Raw genomic sequence first — 15,677 nt, forward strand, 5'->3', positions numbered from 1 at the left:
GGTCACTCTTCAGAAGGGAGAAAAAACTTAAATCAAAAAAAACCTTAATTCTAGCATCTTCATCCAAGAGCTCTGGACAAAGCTTCCTCAACAAAGGGTGTGCTTGAGGGTATGGTAGGCACTTGGCTGTTGGTGCCTTGCTGCCATGGTAGAGGGGAATCCCCTAAAATGGTACATCCACACTCCTTCAGTAATTCTGAACTAGTGAACCTGTTTTCACGATCTCATTAAAAGTTCTCCTTGTTCCTCTTTGCATTTAATTTATTGGGGTTTCCTTTGTATCAATATGTGATATTTGTAAATGGTCTGGGATGTCCAGCAGCTTAGTAATGGAAAGTCAAATTACAGAGTTTGAAATGAGCAACAAAGCCCCAGGGTACCTTGGTCTGTTCTGCTGTGTGAGCTCCATCCCCTGGGCACTGCGGGTTCTCTCTCACAGCTATGGGAAAGGCAGGGTGGGAGTCCCACCAAGCCCTCATGGCTGTCAGGAGGGGTTAGGGTTAGGGTTGCAGGGTCCTGGGACCCCTGGGAGGGTCAGAGAGGGGACACCCACATGCCAAAGTACCATGGCACAGCTGCGAGTGCCACTCAGGCACAGGGGTATTCACTGACACACAGGGACTGTTGTGGGATTGTGGCTCAGGTTGGGGGGATACAGGGAAGGAGTTGGAGACTCCACAGGTCCTGCAGGTCTTATTGATGCTTCCTTGCTTATTTCGTTTTGCCAACTGCTGTGTGTCCCCAGGCATGTACAGTGGATCCAGCAGCAGCCACAACGGCCCCTCCCCAGCTGGGCTGCCACCTCCTCATGACATTCCTTCAAGGCACCTTCCCCTCGACTCCGCCCTGCCCAGCCCACATCACCACCAGTCGCCGCTGGAGAGTGCCAGGGACGGGTACGTGTGACGTGAGACATGCCGGGCCGCTGTCTGCCATGATAATGGATGATGAACTGTTTATTTTACTTTGCATGGATGCTGTTCAAAAGAAAACGCTGGCCCAAACAAAGCAATTTTGTTTGTTTTAGAATCATGGAATAATTCAGTTTTCAAGGCACCTCAGAAGGTCATGTCATCCATGCCCTGTGCAAAGCAGGGCAGACTTGGACATCATTATCAGGTTGTTCAGGGCCTTGTCCTTGTCTTTAACAAAACACAATGGGATTTTTTCCTTCACAGCATGCAGTTACATTTAGATTTTAATTTTGTTTTTTAATTTTTGTCTTTTAATTCTTGCAGGATGACTTCTCATAGGTTTGGATAAGCACAGAGAACTTTTCTCAGCTAACATGAGAAACCTCTCAGAGGGTGAAACCCCAACTGTGACTCACTCAGGAATCAGGCTGTGTTTGCCTTAGTAAGGCTCACTCAGTGTCAGAGCCATGGGCTTTCTCACTTCCTTGCTCTCTGATAAGGTTTTCTGCCATGCACCTCTCAGCAGCAGGCCAGATCCTAATCAGGGCAGAGGGTTTAATCCCACTGATTGTATGGATTGCACTGCTGCAGCACAGATACAACTGCATGGCTGCAGGGTGTGAGATTCTAAAGCTCCGTGTGTCAGGGCTCTCATACCATCTCAACAGCAATGAATCTCTGCAAGCCACAAAACTGCTCTAACCTTTTTACTCAGATTTCTTTGGTGCCTGGCCTCATGCAAATTCAAATTCATACTTACAGTTTTACTTCCCAGCACTTTGGATGGGGAAAGGGCTCTGATTTGGCATTACTGATGGGAATTTAAGATACAGAGAGATTAAAGGATTTTCTTTCCCTAGGAACATGTTGGTGTCCTTTAGCAAATACAGCAATTAAATGTAGAGTTTTCCCATCCTAGTCCAGTGACTGACCTTTACCTTCTTTTATGTGGTGCAAGGAAAGAAGGCAGAATGCGTGTGGCATGGGAGAGGTATGGTAAGGAAATTTACACCTGAGGTGGTTGGAGAACAACCTGATTGAGGAAATTCGATTAGGAGCAAACTAATCCTTCTTATTTTCCTAATTGGGGAATGAATTGTGCAGCAAGCTGAGCTTCTGTACCCTCTGCTCCTTCAGCCTTCTCTTCTGACCTTGGCCAGTAGCAGTATCAGTGTCCCCCTCCCAGTATGACAGGTAGACTTATCCTGTCCTTGTCCCATAAAATGCCTGTGCCCAGCCCTTCTCCTTCCCTGCCCTGCCACATTCCCAACCTTGTATTTCCTGTTGGCAGACTCATTCCCATGGCAGAGTCATGGCCAGCAAGAGGCACTGGAAATTACTCCAGATAAACAGGAAGTTTTCTGTAGCAGAGAAGGCAGTAGATCAAATAGGAATGGAGACAGACATTGCAAAGTGAAGGTGATCCATGAGCTGTTCTTCCCTGCAGAATGGGACTGCCTGAGCCTGTTGGAGTGGGATCCCTCCCTCTGACTGCTCCCAGAGTGCCGCTCAGCTGTTTCCTCTTGGAGCTGGTTCCTAGGGGAGTTAAGGCAAAAATCCCAACCAAGATTGAAATAAAGTAAGGATATACTATGGGAAGGATTTAGCAGGCTGTCAGGAAGGTGGATTTGTTTCTAAGGCACTTTATGTTCTGGTGCTGCTAATAAGAAATGAAAACAAAGGCCTGACCAGGGTGAGGGCAGCAGACAAGTTTGCAGTTTGAGGGGTCAGAAGCCCCCAGATGCATTCTCATTCCTGCCCCTGGTGTCTCCATTCCAGAGCACAGCGCTTCCCTTCCAGCAGGAGCACCGTGGTCAGTGGGCTGAGTTTCCATCAGAATTGTCTCTGCCAATTCCAGCTTTAGTGCAGTTCGGATTCTTTCTCTGAGGAGACAGCAGTGCTGATTTCTTATCTCAGCGCTCATGTACCTAAGTAAAGTCTTTGCCCAAATATCCTATGACAAAATGTGGGAGTGAGATAACAGATTCCTAACCATGAGCCAAACGTCAGGGAATGGAGACTGGAATGTATTTCTGAATAGTTATTTTAAAACAGGGCATCCAGTTTCATGACATAGTTACTTGGAATTTTTCAGCATCTCAAATACCGTTTTCTAAACTCAAAATAATCTTCATTGAGCATTGTCATTCCCAGTCCAGGATCCTTCTGCTGCATTTAATGCTTTATGCTTGCATTATTCATGGCTGCTGAAATGCAGCCCGTACATGACGTCTTAATTCAAGTGCAGAAACTTTGTGTGAACTAATTAATAGTCCTTGAGTTTCATTTAGCACAGTTTTCTTTAAAGCATTCATCCATTTAACTGGGCAAAATCACTTAACACTCTCCTGCTGGGAGCCCCTGGATTCCAGGGCTGTTCCCCTTGGGCAGCTCGTGGCAGTGCCATCCCTCTGGAAGGTCCACGAGGTTTGCAGTGGGAAGGGAACCCTGCCCCCCTGCGTGGGCACTGCTGCAGCTCTCTGCACGCACAGAGGGTTTGCCCTCGCTCCTCAGCTGTCTCAGCATTCGGGTTTGAGCAGAGAATTCCTGCTCTGGGGATCGGGACCGTGACAAGGCTGGATCGCATCGTGCAGTCTGTGGCAGGAACCAAGTGATTACTATCAAGAAATCTAATTACTGAGTCATCAAATGTGCGAGATGCCAAAAACTACATGAGGCAGAGTACAAATAGTCTACTCAAGTTTGACATGAGATCCAGAATTTGATTTAAAGGCTTTTTCTTTTTTTTTTTTTTAACAAAAAAGCCCTGTGTTACACTGTCCTTTGCCAAAGTCAATACCAAGCGCAGCAGTCAATTTTCCCAAATGGTTTGCTGAGACATTTAAATAGTTTGACAAAATTATCTAATTCACTTGAAAATGTTCTAACAAAATCTGACCTCATTACCGAATGTATTTATACTGGCTGTATTCAATATGGAGCACATTTTTTCAAATTCTGGAATGAAGTGTATGCTACACTAAAAAAATCTACTTATATTGATATTAATTTAGCTAAAAGTGGTTGGCTGAGAAATACTTCAGCGTGCAGAAAATGGGCTTGGCATGATCCAGATTAAAATGTATATTTATTTTTTATTTCAGGTAGCAAGGGTTTATTTTAGCATTTCTTGTAGCATTTGCCATGTATAATGTCAAACTGGGTTTCATTTTGCCCATTGCAAAAATAGTCTATTTTGATTTGTAGCAGAGTGAGGACAGAAAAACAGCTTTTAGTATTAAATCTTGGGCGAATGTTGCACTTGGCTTGCTTTCTACTATTTTTTTAGCTGTTATTATCCAAGTCATCTAAAAATGTACTTACTTTCATTTGTAGACCATCTCTGTAAATTGCAGTTTAGAACATTCAGTGTGATAAATTATCAGCTTTAAAATGAAACTGATCTGACTGAAGTTAAGTGACTTTGAGTGGTGGCACCAAGTTTGGGATTTGCACCAATTTAGTGCAATGGTCCAACAAGGTCACTTTGTAGGACCTGAACACGACCCCTGTGTGTGTGACTGAGGCTCTCTGTCACTTGTGCTGCTGTGACAAACAGCACTTCTGTTCCCAACAGGAGCTGGGCACTGACAAATAATGACTTGATTGGGAGGGTGATGTGTCTCCAAGGGAAAGGAAAGTGAAACCATTTTTTTAATACTCCTGTGGTAATTTAGGTCGTTTCTGCTCTGTAAACACACCAGTAAATGAAGTAGTAGGATTAAGACATCTGTGATGTACAGAGGTGGTGATTAATGAGGACTCTGAGCCAAATCTGGTGAGCCTTTAATATAAAGGATTAGCTCTGAGCAAGGTTAGAGGGAAGGGCTCACACACCTCCCTTTGCCTGGACTTCTCCCCAGCCAACTGCAGCCAGCTCAAACCAGGGGCCAGACCCCCCTGAAGTGACACTGACCCCCACAAAAAATCACAAGAAATGGGATTTAAGAACTATAAGTGAAAAGAGACATTTTAATCAGGGCGCTTAAACATCAGAGTTTTTGTTTGCTTGCTTCTTAGCACCTGTTATTTCAAATACCACAGGAATACTTCAGTGTAAAGAGTTCTCTGTTCAAGACCTTCCCTTCTTTTTATGTGAAGGAGCATGAGGTACACAGAGCCTCCCTTCTGCTCTACCAGGGAACACCAGATTTGAAATCCCTGATATTTTTAAGTCTGAAACGAAACACACAGGATAAAATCTTGTCAGTTATAGGAGGGAGATTCTTTCCTGTGCTATTTCCTTGAACTGCCAGGATCCAGGCCAGGTAGAAAAATACATTTGTGCCCCTAATTCTCATTATTTTAAGAGACAATTATGTGTCTTAGCCACTTGCATCTGATTCTTATTAACCTTGTTTATTGATTAATCTTTTAAATTAAGTTTGTGAGCTCATAAAAATAAATGGACTAGGAATTGACACGTTGGTAGGATCTTTGTAGGAAAGAAACTTTTACTCTCTAGAAGTGCTTTGGAAAACTAAATACCTGTGCAGCTTTTCCTACAGACCAAGGAGATCCATCCCTCATTCTCTGTGGATTCCATCGGAGAATACTCTTCATTTATAACAGAATACACAAGTCAGTGGTTTAGTCTTCCCTTCAAAAGCACTAAAACCAGTAACAAGAAACAGATATCTCTGACAGCTGAAAACATTTTCAATGGAGGAAGCCAAGAACCCTTCATAATTTATCTCAGTGTTATGGATCTGAGCACGCAAAAGGGGCATCAGTACATCTGTCCAGAAAGAACAATGTACAGGTGCTGCACTGGGCCCCACCAAACAAAGAAAATCAGTAATTAAAAACGTCTGCTTTCAAATCCCAAGTCATTTATCTCCTTGGAGAAAATGTGATCAGAATTCATTCATAATCATGTCCAGATAGGCTTATACGGGTCTCCCCCTCCCCTTAAAGCAAAATTAGCATTAGCATAGGCTTATTTCAGCAGTTACATGCTTAAGGATAACCTGGTGCTGCATCCTGGGGTAAATACTGTTTGTCCATCAGCAGAAATAGGTGGCTCGTGTTACATTTGAGTTTCTGAGAGGGCTGGACTGACACTCAGGATCCTGAGAGCCTCCGCCAGTGCCTCTCAAAGAAAGGGCTGTGGTGCCTGCCCAGAGGAGACACTGTAAGGAAAACTGAGTGAGAAATCAGAGAGTTACAGGAGAAGGTGGGAGGTTAAAGGAGATGGTCAGAGTAACTCAGAAAGCATTTAAGATGAATTCAGCCGGAGCTCTTCTGCATTACATTAATGATTTTAGCCATTACTGGATTTATCTGTAGTTAAATTTACACTAAACATCTGTAAAGCTTTTTTCCCCTCTTTTTGTCCAGATTTTGTTTTGTTTTTAAGCAAAACTGCTGCAGTTTGATGCAAACCATATACACCAAACACAGGAGTTTATCATGGTGTAACAAATAATGAAGCTAGTTTAACATCTCCCACTGTTGGGTAGTGTGTTCTACCTGGCAGACCTGAAGAGAGCAGACATCAGTACCTGTACAGAGCCCTCCTGGAAGCATCTTGCTGCCTCTTTGCCAGAGAATAATGACCTTAAATGACTGAAATAAGGTAGATCAGTCAAGCATGCAGCACATGCCAGATAATCTGGAGTAGACAGTCTCTGTGTTTGATTACATGTCTTTGGAATTGACTTCCTGGCAATCACTTGAACCTAAGGCACTGCCCTTTATTTAAATATGCTTTTATATTTCTTTGACCATATTAATGAGACTTTTCTTTCACTCCAAAAAACCTTTTCCTGCTAGATTGTAAGCTAGAATAATTTTTTAAATCTCCCTCATGTAGTGACTTCCACTGTAGGGACTCATCAGCTTCATTTCAGAGGTTATTAAACAAACCCTTATAGATACAAACATCCTTTGGAATGGCACAGTTCCCATAATGATCCGTGTGAGGAACTGCTCTGCAGAAGTTGCACATCTCGGGTCAGAACAATTGTAGAGACACTCATTTGACACAGCAAGTGTGTTTGTGTGTTTTGTGAGCTTGTGTAGATGATGAATGTGTGACAAACACTGAGTTATGTTCTATGCCCACTCAGATGTGCACGTGTGTTTGGTGGAGCAGACAGGGAGTATTTCAGGAAGCCCCTCTGGGCCCAAGAGCAGGCCCACACAGAAAACCCCTGAGTGAACCAGGAGAGGACTCTTAGGGCTCCTTTGTGATTCTGAACATGAAATTGCTTTCATATCACTGTTATTGGTATCACTAAAAATATTCTAAAGCAGTGAAATGACCTGTGACTCTTCAGTCACATGAGAGTTCCTATGGACAGTGTTCTCCATAATATTTATGAAGCCCCTCTTGCTCCTTAGAGCTGAGCAGCTCCTCACTTGTGGACTTGGCTCAGTGTGGGTGAGTGAAGGTGCAGAACTGGACCCAGGTAATCCAAGGCAGCATTTTGAGAGAAAATCAGTGTTCTGTATTTGTCTAAAAGCCAGAAGGCTGCCATTGCCTCGGCAGTACTTTCAGGATGTCACACACAGCTGAGTCACAGGCTGCAGCTGCAGCAGAGCAGGGACAGAGCCTCGGGCCATGCTCCTGGGAAAACCAGAGACAAGGTTTTGTATCTTGGTGTCCCTTGTGGTACCCTGTGTCACAGCCCTGCGCCACGGCCTCGTGTCACAGCCCTGGGACTTGGGTGCTCATTGTTTTTAGGAAAAGGTAAGAAATGCAGTGATGGCCAGCAAGGTGATCTGTGTTGAAGGATTTATTATATATCAGGGAGAGGGGGGGAAGAGGAGAAAGAGGGAGAGAAGGAAAAGATTCCTTGCATTCCAGAAACGTAGCCAGAGGCACCTGGCAGTGATTAGTGCAAAGGTTCACCAAACTTCAGATAGAGTCTGTCTTACAAAAAAGTCCAGAAGAGTGAACGGTGTAACTGTTTCCTGAGCATGTGCTGACAGAAATTCCCGTAGGGCAAGACCCAGAACAGAAACACGTGGCCAGAGATTGGGCTCTATCCAGGGACCTGATTAGCAGAGCTTTACACATCATTTTTAATATTATGGGAAGAGATGAAAATCCGTGTTAACTTTTTTTCCCATTAAAAAAAAAATAATCTCCTGGTCCTGGAACTGAATTGGACTTTCTCACAATATCAGTGACTATGATGCTTGGGGGAGAGATTTTATGAATGAACTGGTTGGTGTGCTGGGTTTTATGGGAGAACCTCATCTGATGGAAACTCTCAGTTCCTGTAAGTGCCTGCAGTGCTGCACTCCAGATAAAATGTCGAGCTGCTTTGGTTTGTGCTTCTTACTCTGGTGCTTTATTTGCTATTTTTCTTCATGTTAATCTGAATTAAATCATGATTCTCAAAAGTCACGATTGTTGAATCCGGCCGTACTGCTGTGCATGGAACTGTTGCAGAACGGTCTCATAACCCAAAATACACAAAAAATGATTTGACATAAAGGACAGATGTTTTTCAGCCTGGATTTGGTCCCGTTTCCACTGAACTTAATGGGATATGGGTTGAGGTTCTTTGTCTGGTTGAGGAATCTGCCAATCAAGCCATCACACCATTAAAAAAACAACAAACCCAGACAGTTTTCATATTGGAAACATCCCTGTCTTACATATTTCCATTTGCAGTTATACTTCATTCCTATTAGTAATTCAAAAGTCTTATTTTGAATTAATTTTTATTCTTTTTCAATTTTCAGTTGCACTCAGTATTTACTAAGTATACTGTATGTAGTGTTTGGCAGTCAAGGTCTAGTCAAGCCCTCTTATCTTAAAGAAGCTTCATAATTTCTTATTCTGTTAATTTGTCCTGGAACTGGTATTGAACAAAGACTAAAGCAGAGGGGTAATCTGTTTCCTCCTCAGACTAAGAACTGTGGATATATAGAAAACACCTATCCAGACATTGTGATGGAAATCTCAGAACAATCCGTGTCCATCTGTATTTATTTTTTTGGTTCTCTACGTTGCACTGATATTAGAACGGGACATTTGGTGTGCATTGGGAGAATACAGAGATCCTTAAACACCCCTGCCTGCTTCAGGAGGCTGAGGGTGCAGAGAGGATCAACAATTCTAAAGCGAAGTCATGGTACTTGTGGCCTTTAGGTGTGTTTTCTGTAGGTCACTGCTAGCTCATGGCATACACAGGTAGCTCCCTCACACAGGCCTTATTTACAATTTAATATAAACTTCCACCATCCAAAAGTTATTGTTAAAGCATGATCACAAGAAAAAGTTTTAGTGGTTGAGATTCCTAGCGTGTGCACTTAGAAAGTGAGAGGAAGATCAATCTTTTCTGTTTTGACTTTTAATTTTCCCTTTTAAAAAGTCCTTCTGTTCGGACCAAGATTTCTGAGTATTTCCATTGATGTGACAAATGCTTTCCAGTAGAGCTGAGGAACTGGTTTGTTGTCCATGACTGCCGCTTGGTTTCATGATTCTTTGTGGGTAGAATCCCACTTGGCGGCAGGAGTTCCTGTGGGAAGGGCTGTGGAGCTGGGCATTTTCAGGCAGTGTTGGTGCACAAATGTGCGCAGCGCCGCAGACAAGGCGGTTCCTGAGTTAGGCTCAGTTATTCCCAAAGTTTCCTTTTGGTTGTGTGTGTGAATCATGTAAGATTTTTATGAGTAGTCCTTTTCCTTTATTGCCTGCTGATGCCTCCTCAGAGGAAGTGCTGGCCCTGCAATCCCACCTGAAATCTCAGCTCCCTCAGAAAGGAATTCCATCTCCAGCTCCATTGTCCATGGGTGCTGCAGGGGGAACTGGAAAAGGCCCCCACTACGTGGTCAGTCACCCTGAGCTGTGGTGAGTGAAGAGAGCAGAATTCCTCTCCTCCTCCATGGGCGATCACTTTACATCCTGAAGCACAAGATGTGATTACCCCTCGCTTAGCACGGAAATGTTGGTTTTGGCCATTAAATTATTCAGTCCCTTAGTAAAAAAATAGGTATTTCGTTTGATTCTGTGGCTCCTGTGGCTGTGAATGGCACAGGCCAGGGCATGCTGTGTGAGCAAAATGTTCCTTTTGTTTCCAGGCAAGCTCCTTCTCTCCGTGGTGCGTGTCCTGTTGCTCCTGTGTCTTGGACAGGGTGGAGAGGAGGCTCCCCCATCACACCCTTGTATGGCCCTCAACAGAAATATTCCATAGAGCCAGGAGCCCTCAAATGTAATGAATTAAGGAAGGATACAGATTTTTTTCATGCCTGTGAGAGTATTTATATCTCTTTATATATAGCTATATATAGGCACAGATATATATTAAAAGGCCCCAAAGGACCTGCAAATTTAGTGAATTATGCGAGTTACAATTAAGGTAAAATATATGGTATATATTTATTATTACTTTCCAAACCAAAGCAAACTGTGGTTGTAGTACAGTATTAACAGGAAATGTGCAGGCTATTAGTTATTGAAACACACATGCCTGAGCTGCTGCCTGGGAATTTTAGTGTATCCAGCTGAGTTCCTGCCGCAAGTCTTTCAGTGTTTCATCTTCCACACAGAAGGCATCACCTTTCAGGCTCTAATGCATTATCTGTTTAATTTGTATCAGGAATGATTCCTCCTCTTTTAACAATCTGAGTATCACAGCAACTGAATTAGTAGGCAGATACTCAGGAGAGAATTAAAAACACGGCACTGGAGACTGGACAGTCTGGCTGATGAAAATCTCCCTTTGAGCGTGCCAGAGCACGTTCACACATGCACACACACAGAGTAATATTTTAGGGACCAGCTTGAGCTGTAGGGATTGTGATGAATATTTTAAGGACACAGATCTCCATGTTGGCCACTTGTGCTAACATGGCCAGATTTTTCTGCTGAGCAAAGTTCTTTCCTAGCTGAAAACTGTGCCTTAACTTCCAGGAAACATACTAAATTCCTTGTTGGGAGAGCTCGAGCAGAACGTAGCAGATTTTTACGATGAACTGCTCAACTCTGTGAAACTCTTTTGACGCAGAGAAGGCAGCGATGCTCAAATGTTACCCGGAGCTGTCAGGGTTTCAGCTCAGGTTCCTGCTCCTGCCCACAGCCAGCAATGTTTGCTGAGCTCCAGCACCGGGGCAGCCGTGCCCGGCGGGAGCAGCGAGCTGGCAGCTCCGCACGCTGCTCAGCATTCCCAGCTGGAGCAGGGCCTGCACCCCTCTGGCCTTGCAGGGGACCTCTCCACCCTCGAACACTCATCTCAAAGGTTTCGAGGCACAAACCCTGTTGAGCTCACACACAGGAAAAACAGGAATGCAAGAGTGTGAGTGGGGACAAGCACTGCTTTAAAAAAATAACAATAAAAACTTAAATTCTTCTCCCATGGTTAAGATTTAAGTAGCCTCTGGGAGTAGTTAAACTGGGTAGGGAAGCTGGGATTTTCAGTATTCCCACAGCTGGATACCTAAGTGTACCATTTTTGTTCGACAAAGCAGCGTGATTGCATAGAATTTAGAAACACGATGGCTCATCCTAACAAAGCACTCGGAGCAGCCCGGCAGGTCTCTATGGGGTGCTGCGTTTCCCAGCAGTAGCCGGGACAAGACATTCCAAGAGCAGGCAGAGGAAACCCAACACAGGCAGTTGCAGAGGACTCGCTCCCCAGCAGCATTTCCCTCCCCTATTCAGAGTGGTTTCTGGCTCATCCCGGCACTGGTTTCTGGCTCATCCCGGCATTGGAGTTTTTAGTACGTCTTTTGTTTCTCTTTTAAATGTGTGTGTGGTCATTACCCATATAAATGTCACTATCATGAGCCCTTTAGCTATTATCTTTCCAACGAAAACAACTGCAATCTTTTTCATCTCCTTTCAGATAGAAGCGTTTCCAGGCTCCTCAGAGCGTTGCTGGCGCGGGGAGGACGCTGTCCCTGTGGCCGTGTGCCGGCGGGGCCGGTGGCCGGGCCGCGCTCCGTGCCCGCGGCCGGGCGGTGCCGCAGCCCCGGGAGCGGCGGGCGAGGCTCCCGGGCGAGGTTCCCGTGCGGGTGCCGCCGGTCGCGGCCGGGAGCAGCGTTCTGTACGTTCGGGGAATGCGGCTCACGGCAGCTCCGAGTCCGACCGCGGCCCCGCCGAGCCCTCTGCGGAACAGCCGCGGCCCAGGGGAGCTGCCCCTGGCGTTCGGCTGAGCTGCCCGAGTAAACGCGGTGTTTGCCCGCATCTGCCCCTCAGCAGCGCGGCTCCAGGGAGCGCTTGGTCCCCGAGCTGGGCGGAGCACAGGGGCCCCAGCATCCCCCGGTCCCTTCTTGGCACCTCTGCAGCCCTAGGCCTTTTCCAAACCACAACAAATGGGACGTTTTTCTCCTTACATGTTCACTCCTTTAATTTGACAGTAGCCCTCTTTATTTTACATATTACTGATCAGCACTTACTGGAGGGAGTATCTGTATCACAAAAAAAAATTGTTTTCCAGTTCTTGTTATTTGACTTGAAAATATCCTTGCCTTCACCCATTTAGCAACACTAGTTTAATTCCTCAGTTTAGTTTGGAGAGATTCAGTCTTTGTAGTTTGTATTACAATTCCTTCTTCCTTGTTTTGGGAGATGGAATTCTCTGAGCATAGGATGGGCTTGGATTGGTTGATTTAAACCCTTTCTGATATTTAGAGTGTCACTGTGACAGCTTTTGGCAGCGTTCCTGTGCCTCTCATGTTAAATTTGGTTAAGCTGTTGTCACCATTTATTCACAGTTTCCCTCTGTTTACCTCTTGCACGCTCTCATGTAGTGCTCAGCCCTCACTGGAGCACAGCCTTGCTCCCTGGGTCAGTCCAACTGCTCCAAGAAACCGTGGTGTGAAATGATGCTTTATGGTGTTTGAACAGCTTGTGCAGGGGTAGGGGAAGACACCAGTGAGAGATTGGAGTTTTTATTTAGTTAATTTTTGTCTGCCTCCAGTGGTTTGTGCTTAATATTTTTTCCCAGCTCAGTGGCATCTATTACAACTTGTAGAGGTTGTTTAATTTTTTTCCCTTGGGTTCTGTAGCTGGGAAGTTTCCACAGGGTGGCTCTCAGACAGTGAGGTGGATTTTGCAGCATCTGAAGGTCCTGGTGCTGCTCAAAGAGGTCCTTCTTAAGTTCAGCAAAAGCTCTGGAGGCAGCAGAGAGGGTACTGGGAATTTCCCATGCTGCCTGTGCTGTTTGACAGGGCACGCTGGGCTGTGGAGCACGGGGCCCCTTGTCAGCTGTAGGAGATCCACTCTTGGCTCATCTGCAGAGTGAAACTAACGCTTGTCTTTGTCTTGGCTGCAGCGTGACCCTGTTACAGCTTTGCCCCGATAAGCTATGAAGGCACTTAAACAATTTACTTGCATTTACCCATTCTAGCTACATTTTCCACGTCTGTTTCTAGACATGTATCTCAGCTCACAAAATTCTAAATCAAATGGAGCTGTGTTTGTTGCTCACTGTGCAGTGGCGTCATTTTTATCCAATGGCAAGTGCAGGAAGTCAGTGTAAAGGAACAGAATTCCTTGTCTAACTCTTGTTTCCTAGCAAATATCTGAAGGTAGCACTGCATTATTGTCCTTTTTTTCAATATAATTTATACCTGCAAAACAGACTTCTCTGTAGTTTAGCCATTATGGAAATAGCTCATACAAGTATTTGATTTTGCCATATTATGATGTGATATGTGAAGTTTGTCTGTATTTTCTTTTTCTAGGCTTGCTCCCAACATAATCTCTCCACTTGTCAGCCCCCTGAAAGCTTTAGTTCCACCTTCCCTCTTGCAGAAACACGGCTCTCCATCATCCCACAGCCAGTCACCCAACGGGCAGCAGTTTTCTGGGATACCAAACACACCGTACGCCCCATTTCCCAACCAGTCTGTACAGCAGGGATCTCAAGGTAACTCTTCCCTCTTTTTGTTTTTTGCAGCTTTTCTAATTTCTAGCGGCAGGGAAAGAATTTATTTTGCTTTTTCATATTTGGCCAATAGTGTCAGCATTTCAGTGGGAACTCCAGTTTTAAAATTCGATTGATGTACATACAGATGGAAATTTTAAGACCGGTCCATGTCATCATAATGGGAAAAGCTGTCCCAACAGCAGATTTATTGCATTTATTCAGGTCCTTCAGTAGAAGGCTGCTGACCATGCACCTCCCCTGACTGGTCATCCAACCTGGAGTGACCCTGCAAGAGCCATCCAGTCCCAAAATACACAGGCTGAGGCACACCTTGGCAGTGTCCTGCCCCGTCCACTCATAGAGATGCACAAGACATGGAATTAGACAAAGAAAGCAAACATTTTTTCAGTTATTATTTGGAAGTTTGGCTTGTTTTACGTTATATAGTAACATATAAACGCACTCTGCACAACTGCAGAGTGCCTGTGGGATTTGAGGACAGGAATGGGAGCAGCGAGCAGCTGTCCCACAGCTTAATTTGAAACATTTTTTGTTCTGAATTAGTCAGCCTTTTTAATTGCGAGCTTACATACCTTTTCTGGAGCTCTGCTGTGGGAACTAATTAATGTTCCTGAAATTTTTGAGGCACAAATTAGCAAGAGATATTATTATCACAGATTCTTCCAGTAACAGGAGCTTGCATATTTCAGAAATCTGTTATGCAATCCAGATGGTGAGCTGCTAAAATGTGGTAAATATTCCCAATAAAGAAGTGTGCAGGACATCTGTCTGCTTGCAAGAGCCTGAGCACAGACCCGTGAGCAGCTCCCAGCTGGGATGGGGTTGGGTATCCCAGCAGTTCCCTCTGCCCCTCGTTCTCTGAGCAGTGTTTTTGCTCTTTGGTTGGAAAGGCTTAGTCTGAAGAGTTAAAGCATATTATATTTAATGATTTGTGCTGAAGGAAAAACTAACTCAACCTGATGCTCAACAGATTATTCAATTTGAAAAGATTAACTCTGTAAGGGAGAAGTGGCAGATTTATGATAGCATATAATGATATATGATTATGTTGCTATAATGAGCTAAATAACTACAAGCCACAAGAGGAAAGTTTAGCAGCTCATTACTACGGCAGAAACAAATGCATAGACAGAACAAGTTTTGAACCACTTAAATAAATTGACTTTATTCCTTAAGAAAACCACATTTCCTTTTGAATGAATTGTTGCTTTCTAAGTGTTATGTCATGTGGTTTTGAAAAAGCAATAATTTTCCACTTTGGCCAAATGTTGAAGTATTATTATAAATTAATTATGGAAATGGTCATTCCAAAATCAGTTTTGATTAGCAGCCTTTGAAACCAATTATCTGTAACCTGTACTTAGCTGTACTTGCTCTGCTTTTTCTTTTTTTTTTTTTTTTTTTTTGCCTCTCAGTTCATTAATAGCACATTTTCTAATGGAATCCGTAATAATTTGGGGGTTTTGAATTTTTGCCAAAAATAGGTACAGCACATAAACCTAGTGTAGGACCAGGCATTTGTACAGAAGCACGTAAACAGTGTGGATGTGGAATTTTTAGGAGATGGCAGCTTCATCAGGCTGGTAGCAGAAATATTGATAATGAAAGAACAAGCTGACATTATTTATATGCTTTAGTAAGATCACATGGAAATCATTACATGCTGAAAGAATTTGGCAGGCACTGGAATCCTGTAGTTATTTATACCTGACATGATTTCTTGTCAGAAATTTTATGGAATTTGAAAAGCTGAGATTTATTTGCAAATACATGTAAATGACATGACATAACAAGATGGCATTTAATAGCCATATTCCAATTATTTGCTCATTACATCATTCATTTTAAAGCTGCTTGAAGTTTTCTAGGCTGTGCCTTAGAGAAGCAGAGGCAGCCAGTGCACTGTGTGAAGTGG

General features: G+C 44.0%; 1 protein-coding gene across 4 annotated transcripts in view; it reads left to right on the forward strand.

Moving 5' to 3' along the window:
- Positions 1–15,677, forward strand: part of GLIS1 (GLIS family zinc finger 1) — a 180,097-nt gene that overhangs the window by 157,133 nt on the left and 7,287 nt on the right. For all 4 annotated transcript variants that reach the window (XM_038144217.1, XM_038144215.1, XM_038144218.1 and 1 more), the window contains 2 exons: positions 746–896; positions 13,557–13,741. In XM_038144217.1, the coding sequence (XP_038000145.1) occupies positions 746–896; positions 13,557–13,741 (336 nt within the window). The remainder of the gene's footprint in view (positions 1–745; positions 897–13,556; positions 13,742–15,677) is intronic.

This window comes from Motacilla alba, chromosome 8 (assembly GCF_015832195.1).
Source record: "Motacilla alba alba isolate MOTALB_02 chromosome 8, Motacilla_alba_V1.0_pri, whole genome shotgun sequence".
NCBI lineage: Eukaryota > Metazoa > Chordata > Aves > Passeriformes > Motacillidae > Motacilla > Motacilla alba.